An 11,301-nucleotide genomic window follows, 5' to 3' on the forward strand; every position below is an offset into this window, starting at 1 on the left:
AATTTGTCTACAGAAATTTAAAATATTTGTACTTCATTGTCATTTCCATTATAATTAATCTAATCCTTTGAAAATGATGCTAGGGAAGGTAATGACAAATTTTAAATATGGTGATAGGGGATTAACATTAAAATCAGGGATTTGGTCTACATATCTCAATAATTCTTTCTTCTTTTCAAGAAGAAACTCCAGGATCACCAAGCACACCAGGATCACCAAGCACACCAGGATCACCAAGCACACCAGGATCACCAAGCACACCAGGATCACCTAGCACACCTGGATCACCAAGCACACCTGGATCACCAAGCACACCAGGATCACCAAGCACACCTGGATCACCAAGCACACCAGGATCACCAAGCACACCTGGATCACCAAGCACACCAGGATCACCAAGCACACCTGGATCACCAAGCACACCTGGATCACCAAGCACACCTGGATCACCAAGCACACCTGGATCACCAAGCACACCTGGATCACCTAGCACACCAGGATCACCAAGCACACCAGGATCACCAAGCACACCTGGATCACCAAGCACACCTGGATCACCAAGCACACCAGGATCACCAAGCACACCTGGATCACCAAGCACACCTGGATCACCAAGCACACCTGGATCACCAAGTACACCTGGATCACCAAGCACACCAGGATCACCAAGCACACCAGGATCACCAAGCACACCTGGATCACCAAGCACACCTGGATCACCAAGCACACCTGGATCACCAAGCACACCAGGATCACCAAGCACACCAGGATCACCAAGCACACCTGGATCACCAAGCACACCAGGATCACCAAGCACACCAGGATCACCAAGCACACCTGGATCACCAAGCACACCTGGATCACCAAGCACACCAGGATCACCAAGCACACCAGGATCACCAAGCACACCTGGATCACCAAGCACACCTGGATCACCAAGCACACCTGGATCACCAAGCACACCTGGATCACCAAGCACACCTGGATCACCAAGCACACCAGGATCACCCAGCACACCAGAGTCACCAAGTACACCTTGCTCTCAAGTTATGGTTCCAGAGAGAGATCTTCCAACAATTAGTCCAAGTTATCCAGATAATGCACCTTCCAATGATCGTTTAGTTGTGGTTAGAGATGACAAGAGTGATGCCACTGTGGTTTCAGTTAATGCTCAAGAATCATCAACAGGATCTGTTCTTGTTTCAGAACCATTTACTCAGGTAGTTTTTCTCTTATATAACACATAAATTTGACATTTTCATCTTAAATCATTTTCAAATCAACAACCCTGCTTGTTCAAACTCCTTTACATAAATTCAGTCATACAATTACTTTTACAGCCCAAAGCTGATGAGCCTGGAACATATGCTGTTGTATTCTCTACAAGTAAGGCATTTTGAATATATTGTGTGCAATCCATTATATTTTATCCTCCTATTGGATGTAATAAAAATTGATAGTTTTAGAATGCACCTTTTTTTATTGTAATTACGTGTCATAGTGGGGTCAATGGGTAATGTGCAATAGAAATGGTTTAGATTTCCTCTTTGTGATCTGCCAAGCACCTTAGAGTACACCTATCTTGGATCAGTAAAAAGTTGCATTTTAAAAAGTTAAAGATTTAATTGATAGTATGTTATTTAAGGTTGTTTTTTTTTTGGTAAGCAATATTATTAGCATACATTTCTTGCACAAGTAGGATTAGAAATAATAATTACAGATTCTATGGGTAAATTAATAGGTTAGTTGGCAGATCTAAAAAAAAACATCAAGATTTTGTTGACACTGATAGTAAAGACCAAAAGGCCTTATGGATCTTTTTTCTCTTTTCAATTGGTTTGTACAATGAAGTTGATCTTATTTATTTTTCCCCATATAGGTTCAACACCAACTGGTGCTACACCTCCAACACAAGTGCAAGATTTTGCAGGTAACATTCTGTTTAACTGATGTGGTTTCCTTAACCATGTACTCTACTTTCTAGATGTTTTGAGATTTTTAAAATGTGTTCAAATTATGTTTTGTTATTTATTTTGGAAAGTCTGGAAACATCTACTAATAAAGAACCACTTTTTCTCAAAGTATTTTATCCAATAAAATATTTAAAATTATTACTTTCTTCATTTCTATACAAAATGTATTATTACCGTCATCTCTGTAAATATTTGCTATGTTTACATTAAATCAACAGACACTACAACTAACCCAGAAGTCTTCCAAGTTGATTCTAATACCTATTTAGTTGTTTTCCAAGTAACTGCTAATAACCCAGTGAATATCCCTGCAGGCGCTTCTTCAGCATATGTATTCAAGGCAAGTATTTTATTTATTTTGTATTCATAAACATTCTTAAGAAATGTACTAAGGATGCTTGCAAATGGAAATATATATATATATATATATATATATATATATATATATATATATATATATATATATATATATATATATATATATATATATACAATCATAGAGAAAGAGAATTGTGCTTTTTTGTGAAGAGTTTGTTAAAATCATGTGTTCCATATTTGTTTGCAGACCCCAGATAATGTTGATGAAACTAAACAGACAGATGGACCTATTTTTGCCATCACAGACAAAGATACACCTATTGAAGTAGTCAAATGTGCAGGTATTGTATTAAAATTTGTCTACAGAAATTTAAAATATTTGTACTTCATTGTCATTTCCATTATAATTAATCTAATCCTTTGGAAATGATGCTAGGGAAGGTAATGACAAATTTTAAATATGGTGATAGGGCATTAACATTAAAATCAGGGATTTGGTCTACATATCTTAATAATTCTTTCCTTTTTTCAAGAAGAAACTCCAGGATCACCAAGCACACCAGGATCACCAAGCACACCAGGATCACCAAGCACACCAGGATCACCAAGCACACCAGGATCACCAAGCACACCTGGATCACCAAGCACACCAGGATCACCAAGCACACCTGGATCACCAAGCACACCAGGATCACCAAGCACACCAGGATCACCAAGCACACCAGGATCACCAAGCACACCTGGATCACCAAGCACACCTGGATCACCAAGCACACCAGGATCACCAAGCACACCTGGATCACCAAGCACTCCTGGAGGTATATACAAAAAATTATTTCTATCTATTATTCATTATTTTTATGAATAATATTAATTATATTTTTCTTGATTCAATCCACTAGTTTGCCTCTACGAAGTTGATGTGACAGATGCTGATTTATCAACTCTTCCTATTGGACAAATTAAAAGGTCACCTTTATCTGATGTTACTGGATCAAATTTTGATTTCAATGTTGGTCCAAATATCAACACTGTGTCAGTAGAATTTGAATTGTTTGTAGAGGGTCAGTTAATGGCAACCCAATTAACTGGAGGATTTGAGAATTATCAAGTTGCTCTAAAACAAAAAGATGGATCCTTATCATTTATTGAGGTATTTAACACACACACACAAACACACATATATGTAAATATATATATATATATATATATATATATATATATATATATATATATATATATATATATATATATATATATATATATATATATATATATAGACAGATGTTGATGTAAATTTGGATATTTAGATATATTAATCTAGTCTATGTGTGTTTTGTAAATTTTAATTACCATTTTATTGATTGAACAGAAAATTATCGGTACCTTATTTATTTTATTTTAATTTTTCTTACTGTTTTTAATTATTATTTTTTTTTTACAGAGTGTTGATGGCATTGATAAATTTTCAACTGCTTCAGAGTATTTCTTTACTACTGTAGTCCCAGAAGAAACAACTATTGTATTTATTATCACTGGAACAAACAATGGCTTTAGTGTCAGATTTGATAAAGTTAAGATTTGTTTGACAGAAACTGGTATGTTGTTTTTTAAATTGAATTTCTTAAATTATAATCAGTAATAACTTTAGAATTGATTTTAAATGTATTATTATTTACTATTATTATTTACAATTCCCCATCTTTTAAAGGTTTCTGCTCAGTGAGAGCTGCTGATATACTTAAGGCTCTTAACTTCATGCCATTAAATAATGAAGTTGGTGAAAATAGTGAGACTGGTGAAGTGGTTTACACAGGAGATTTCATTGGTGATGGTGTCAATGTTAAAGGATCATGCTATGTCTGGTAAGAGCCAAACAAGATTTTACTGAATCTCGTAGTTGTATTAATCCCAATTTATTCCATCTCTACTATCAAGTTAAACATGTAAATAGTTCATTAGAACCAAAATAATAATAGAAAATTATTTATATGACTACACTACTTTTAAAATGTAATTCGTTTTTGCTGCCATATATCAAGAAAGTTTTTAATGTTAATATAATACTCTTGAATTAAATGTTAATATAATACTCTTAATGGGACGGAGGGGCCTAGCGGTAGAGAGCTGGACTGCTTACCCGTAAGTCTCGAGTTCGAATCCGGGTTCAAGTCAGTAGACCGTGCCTGAGCCCACCCAACTCTGATGGGTACCTAACTCACGTTAGGGAGAGTAAAGGCGGCTGGGCATAGTGTTGACCACACTATCTCTTCATATGCCGAGGTCACAGAAACAAGTGAACTCTACTTCACTTGCCCCATAGACCGTCAGGTTTGAAAGGGAACTACTTTACTTTTTTAATGCTCTTGAAATATAAAAAGAAAAAGTGCTTTTTTTCATACAGAGTAATAATTCTTAAATGGACTTAAAGCTTATCTTATGTGCTACAAAAATTTACTCAGAAACACACACAAAAATTATTCAGCTATTTCATTTTAAATTGAAAAAAAAATGAAATGTGGTAAATCATTGTTTTTTTTTACTTCAGCACCTGTAACAATGGTAAACTTGAATGCCATGAGGTCTCAAATTGTAGCGAATGTCCAACTAATTCAACTAAACAATGTAAAGGAGATTGTATAAATGGAGTCATAGATGTAACTTATCCTAACCCTGGTGTACCTGGTCACTGTCAAGTGGATCCTTCACCATGTATTCCAGAAGGATGCACAAGTAAGTTGCCGATTATTTGTTCTCTTGTATTTTGTTGTCAATTTTTTCAAGAATATATAGGACCACACAGATGTTGTTGATGCATAGCAGCCAGGACACAACATTAAAATGAATCACAATTTTTTATATATTTTTTAGCACCTGCCAATTGCCCAACTCCTTGGTCACAATGGTCACCATGCTCTGCCAGCTGCATACAGTTCCGTAGTCGTCAATGTGGAGATGAATGTGGAGACCTGTGTGACAATGTCAACAACACACAAACTCAGGAATGTGGAAACTGTGTTCCAATTTGTAAGTTTATTATTTTGAACTTTTTAATAACTCACTTGTTTATAACAATATTTTACAAAAGAAAACACAGAATCACACAAAAATCTAAAACTGCTTTGCAAATCAGAATCTTATTTTTTATACATTTTTTTAAATTTAATTTTTATGTCTGCCTTAGAGTATTATAGACAACAATTACTTTTGAAAACTTTTATTTTATTAATGTGATATGTGTAATATAACATTTTAATCACTCCTCTAACAGCAACAACACCACTTGAATGCAATGAAAATGAAGTCCCAGAATGTGTCAGCAAATACGAAGAATGTATGGAATCTTGTGCTGTGTTCAGGAAAGCTTCAACATGTGATTCACTCAAGGATGATGATACATGTGTAGACAAATGTAAATGTGCTGATGGATACAAACGGTAAAAATACATTATATATTTATATTATATATAACTATATCTTTATTTGTATATATCTTCATCTTTTGTATAAATTGCATTTAGCTTCATTTTATTGTGAAGTAGAAATATTTTCCATTTTCAAAAAGATTACAGTTTTAACAGTCTAAACTGTTTTGTGCCAAAATATATATCCTGCATAAAAATTTATAAATTTATTTTGGTATCTATTTAATTACAATTTAATTGTGTAACTTCAGAAGTATTTTAATTATTTTTTTCTCTACCCAGTGATTCTACTGGTCAGTGTGTTAAAGCAGAAGAATGTGAGTGCTATGAAGGCATTATGGCTACTACACCCATTCCACAATCATATAAAGTTAATGTCTCCAAATGTCGCTACTGGTAAGTATTTCAGTATGCTGAAATTTTTCAGCATATTTATAAATATATCAGAGTAAAATTGATACTTATTATTACTTTTGTTTCTAATATAACTATGGAACTATTTTACATTTATATATTAATATATGCATGAACAAGATTATTTCAAAAAATAAATTATTGTTATACCTTAATTTAATTTAGTGAATGTGAAATGGCTGGTCTTGTCTGCCAAGAATATTCCGATTGTAAGTTGCACTCACTTTTCTTCCAAGTCTTTTACGCTTTGTTTTGATATTTTGGAAATTATACTAAATATTAGGAAAATATTGTTATAATTTTTTTGTATATTTTTAATGGTGACTTAAACTTTTTAAATTTAAAAAGGTTGTGAACTGTCAGAATGGTCTGATTGGTCTGAATGCTCAAAGACATGCGATCAAGGAACAAGATCTAGAACAAGGTAAGCATATCATGCAGTAAAGTAGTATCATCAAAACTAGTTGGTCAGTTTAAAATGCAGTACAAATACATACATAGCATATACAGTTCGTATATAAACATATATGTGGTTATCTGAATATATATAAATATATATATATAAACAGAGTGCCTTTATAAAACCAGTAATGCAGTATAAGATTTTTAGAAATGCTAAAATGTAGATTATAGCACAAAGAATAATGTAAAAGATATAAAAGCCAGGTTTTTTTTAATTAGAGGAACACATCTATTTATCAAACAAATCAACTATACATACTTTTCAAAATTGCATTACAAGCCTTTTATATTTGATTCTTTTCTATTCTCTATCAAATGAAGATTTAAGAAAATTATATTTTACATGTGTTTATTTTTATTTTCACTTCTTTCATTTCCAGAGAAAAGTATGGCAATGGCTGTCCAGCAGAAACACAACTTATCCAGACACAGTCCTGCAACCTGGGAGAATGTCCATGTACATTTGAAGGAGAAGTATGGGAATCTGGCAAAGTTGTCAAAGATCAATGCCGTGAATGGTATGTAAACATTTTTTTTAAAATGTTTTTTAGCAGCTTTTAACTAACTGCTTTTTAAATTATTATCATTATTATGTATTAATTATGTGTCTGTATTTAATTAAACACAGTTCTTGCACCAATGGAGAGATGAAATGTCAAATCTATGAAAACAATGGTAAGCCTCTAGTAATAAAGTAACTTTCCTTATTAGTTGCATAAAAATGTGTATCCAATGTGTATCTTTTATAGAATTAGTAGGTGTTTACATGTATAAAATATGTTTTGCAATTATAATGAAATGGATATATCTCAGAAAAAAATAAAGACACTACTAAAATAAAAGGGTCAATAGTTATATATAGACTAAATTCATGAAATTATCAATTACAGACATCTGGCCCAACAAGGAATGCACAGAGAATTGTTATTGTAATAGCAGTGGAATTATGGAATGTGTTAAGGATCCTGCACTTGATTCATGCAGAGAAATTAAAGAAAACTGCAATAATGTAAGTATAGCTAAAAAAAACTGCTTTATTATTGTCAAAAAAAAAGAATTTTTTTAATTTACTTATATTTAAGATTTTGATTTTAAAAGAGAAATGTAAATTATCATTTTCTTTTTAAGGAAACTCACATCCTGCAATACACTGAAGGAAATGATTGCTGTCCTCAATGTATACCTGTGATGATACCATGTACATACAAAGTCAGCTCCACAGAACCTCTCCAAGTCACTGACAGTGTGTCTGGACTCTGTGTGTCTCAGCCCTTAGATATCGGAGTAAGTCAATGAAAACTGATGTGATATTCTCAAATTGATTGCATGGTACCAGAAATACATTAACACTCAGATGAAGATGTGCAAGTATTATTCATATCATTAACTTTTTGTACTTAATCTCCCTCCAGATGTGTTCAGGAACATGTGGCTACAGCACAGATATGGTTGTCAACAGAAAGTTCCAGTCTGGAAGATTTGAACTCTTTACTGAACAGAACTGTGCATGCTGCAAGGCTAGCACTTCAAGTAAATCAGTAGACTTCCAGTGTGCTGATGGTACAACCAAATCTTACCTAGTCTCTTACATCTCTGGATGTAGCTGTGACAGATGCCAATGTAAGTTATTAATACTTGGATACTACATATTTTTATCTAATTGTTTGTAGCCATGAGCAATGTTAATCTCAAGTCTACCATACTGTATAGGAAACCTTGAATAGTAAAAAAAATGTTAACTAAACCATAGATGTATATAATAACTAAATGTAATTATTATATTTTTAAAGATTAAAAACCTTTGGTATTAATGACGTGGCTAATCCAAATTAGCTAATTATACAATATCTAAATATAATGTAAGATAAACTTGTTTTAAAATAAAATTAACTTTTTTAATTCTTTAAGCTTCTAATTTTCATACTTTTTTATTTTGTTCCTTAAAAATGTTCTTTTTTTTTCAGAGCCAAATAAGGACAATTAAACAGATTTACGCCTATGGACATGATAATTAGTTGCAGTTAATGTATCAATGAAACTGTAATGAAATAAAGAAATTTCACTATATAATTTATTGTTTATCGTCTCTATTAATCTGATAAACTAAACTGAAATATTCTAAACCTTTTTATTGAAATTTAACTTGTTAAAGATTTTAAAGCCATGAATGGTTTGCTAGCAAACAAAGATTCAGTTTGATTAACAAGTCCAACCTGTATTGAAATACAAAGCTGAATCTGTGCAGTTTCACCTGAAGTAAAGTCACATCTAAAAATATAAATGTCCATGATTACTTCAGGACTATGTAAAAATCCTTAACATGAAACTCCACCGCCGGCATTAATAAGTAAGTAAAGTTAAAATACCTTTACGTGAAGTAGCGTTCACCTGTTTAAGTGACATTGGCATATGAAGGGATAGTGTGGTAAGATATCTATCAGAGTTGGGTGGACTTAACACCTGTTGGGCCAGGGATTTAACTAGGAATATATTTATCTATGGTGTTCAACAGTAAAAATAGTAGTTCCCTTTTTGAACTTGACGGTCCATGTTGCAAGTGAAGTAGAGTTTCTGTGATGTTGGCATATTAAGGGATAGTGTGGTCAGCACTGCCCAGCTGTTCTTAACATGTGTTAGTTGCCCATCGGAGCTGGGTGGACTCATGGACATTCTACAGACAGCAACCTGGATTCGAACTTAAGACTTTCAGGGTTAGCAGTCTAGTACTCCACCACTAGGTCATGCCATCCTCTGTTTTACAGAATAACATTTTAATCTTTTACTACAACCTCTACACTGGTGAAAAAAAAAAAATTATTTCTGTGAATAAATTTGCTCAAAATAGTTTTAAATTACCATAAAAAAGACATCAAATAACTTTAAAAAATTATTATTAGAATTCTATTCTACCCAGTAAAACTATAATTTATCAATTTTATTGAAGTACATATAATACTAATTTAATTGCAAGTTTTTATGACAAAGGTTTTTAACTAAAATAGTAACATTTCCTTAAAAACAAAAGTTATCTGTTCTGATTGCTTTTTCAAAAACAGATAAAAATAGATGTCATAAAATACCACTGAATGACTTCCATTTGCAGCTTGAACTTGATTTAATAGATATCTACTTTGACTGCATGTCATTTACTGGTTTAGATAGATTTCTACTTTGGCTGCATGTCATCTATATAGAACTAATAATCCTGAAATTTCCAAACATTGCATTAACACTGATAGGAAAAGCAAGTACATATATGTCAAACAAGTATAGGCTTACACATTTCTCAGAATTTTAACTGAATTTTTCTCTAATCAAAGAATGGTCAAGAGAGATGAACTTAACTTGCAATCTGAAACAAACTTCTTAAAAATATTTGGAGTAATTCTACAAAAAAGCATTCCCCACAGAAAATCCTCAAAGTAAAGGAATCAAACAACTTGCACTAATGAGGAAACTAGCAGGCACAGGAAACTAGCAGGCACAGACTGTGGAGTCAATCATCACATTCTGAAATAACCTACACTAGCTACTTCAGACCAGTCTTAGAATATGGTGCTTCAGCTTGGGGCTGAGCAGCTAAAGCAAATGTTAGCAAAATCGACAAAGTACAGAACACATGGCAGAGAATTATGACAACCACACCAATAAAAGCAATGGAGGAAACAGCAGCACTAATCTTAATGGAAGAAAGAAGAGAATCACTAATTCTCACCTAATTCAGAAAACTCATACTCTAAAGCAGAAACTACAGAAGCCCACCTTATTAAACAAACTTCAAAGAACAAGTTTTATCAACAAATCCAAAAGTTTAAAAAATAAATATGAAATAGTAAACATTATTCCTGAAACAATTAAAACACAGAACCTCTCTTAAACCATTCATCAACCATCAGACGCAATTGACGCCATAGAAAAAAATCTATGATCAGGGAGAATTAAAGAAAATAACAAACAAACACATTAAAGCACAGTACCCCAGTAATACTTGGATTAGAGAATACACAGATAACCCAGATGAGGATGCTGGAATTCTTATTGAAACGGAGAAGGCTTAGAAAAGTCAGTTGCCACAGGCAGCCTATCTGACAATTTTAGAGCACAGAAAAAAGCTTTAGAACATGCAGCTAACCTACTGTCAAATCACCTGAATCAACAAATAGACAGTCATTCTCATGATGCCAAATCTGAACTACTGTCTCTGAAATCAATATATCAGCATGACAGTGCTTACACTGGATCCTGGGCCACACTCAGATACAAGGAAATGAGATTGCAGATCACCTTGCCAAAAATGAGGTAAAGTCAAAACAGCCAGAAATTTCTCTCCATTCAAAAGAAAATCAAAGAATTAAAAAAAGCAAACCATTTAAATTCATTGTGATCTGACAAGCAAAAGATGATGCATGTTACAACACATAATTTTTAGACAGGCTGTAACAGATGATTGAAACAGCATATGTTTAGGGAATTAATAGCTGGTCCAGGAAAAAATTGCCCTAGTGGCACGGTCACCAATAAACCCCTTATAAAAAACTGTATGGGGTGTCCGCAGATCTGTAAATCACTGTCTAGTTTGTCCACAAAGTTGGTCTTGCTGTCTGACTCCTTCCATATAAATATTGTTAACCCTTTGAGCCCGGGCCTCCCTGACCTAATTTCTCCCATTTCCTGAGCTCCCAGGGCCAAACCAAATTTTCACTTATCTG

The 11,301-nt window shown here is 33.3% G+C and overlaps 1 protein-coding gene across 1 annotated transcript in view; it reads left to right on the forward strand.

Annotated features, from left to right (window-relative positions):
* Nucleotides 1-8,662, forward strand: part of LOC131926933 (mucin-17) — a 48,247-nt gene extending 39,585 nt beyond the window's left edge. Inside the window, exons 82-102 of the mRNA XM_059282536.1 lie at nucleotides 181-1,220; nucleotides 1,341-1,386; nucleotides 1,880-1,930; nucleotides 2,192-2,313; nucleotides 2,539-2,632; nucleotides 2,825-3,109; nucleotides 3,194-3,444; nucleotides 3,736-3,889; nucleotides 4,003-4,156; nucleotides 4,840-5,024; nucleotides 5,163-5,318; nucleotides 5,563-5,728; nucleotides 5,999-6,112; nucleotides 6,296-6,339; nucleotides 6,479-6,554; nucleotides 6,973-7,110; nucleotides 7,221-7,267; nucleotides 7,483-7,601; nucleotides 7,721-7,876; nucleotides 8,005-8,212; nucleotides 8,557-8,662. Of these exons, the coding sequence (XP_059138519.1) occupies nucleotides 181-1,220; nucleotides 1,341-1,386; nucleotides 1,880-1,930; nucleotides 2,192-2,313; nucleotides 2,539-2,632; nucleotides 2,825-3,109; nucleotides 3,194-3,444; nucleotides 3,736-3,889; nucleotides 4,003-4,156; nucleotides 4,840-5,024; nucleotides 5,163-5,318; nucleotides 5,563-5,728; nucleotides 5,999-6,112; nucleotides 6,296-6,339; nucleotides 6,479-6,554; nucleotides 6,973-7,110; nucleotides 7,221-7,267; nucleotides 7,483-7,601; nucleotides 7,721-7,876; nucleotides 8,005-8,212; nucleotides 8,557-8,558 (3,608 nt within the window). The 3' untranslated portion in view covers nucleotides 8,559-8,662. The remainder of the gene's footprint in view (nucleotides 1-180; nucleotides 1,221-1,340; nucleotides 1,387-1,879; nucleotides 1,931-2,191; nucleotides 2,314-2,538; nucleotides 2,633-2,824; nucleotides 3,110-3,193; nucleotides 3,445-3,735; nucleotides 3,890-4,002; nucleotides 4,157-4,839; nucleotides 5,025-5,162; nucleotides 5,319-5,562; nucleotides 5,729-5,998; nucleotides 6,113-6,295; nucleotides 6,340-6,478; nucleotides 6,555-6,972; nucleotides 7,111-7,220; nucleotides 7,268-7,482; nucleotides 7,602-7,720; nucleotides 7,877-8,004; nucleotides 8,213-8,556) is intronic.
* Nucleotides 8,663-11,301: the final 2,639 nt, after the last annotated feature.

The sequence above is a fragment of the Physella acuta genome, unplaced genomic scaffold (assembly GCF_028476545.2).
Source record: "Physella acuta isolate Inbredline_101_S28 unplaced genomic scaffold, ASM2847654v3 ptg001352l, whole genome shotgun sequence".
Classification (NCBI taxonomy): domain Eukaryota; kingdom Metazoa; phylum Mollusca; class Gastropoda; family Physidae; genus Physella; species Physella acuta.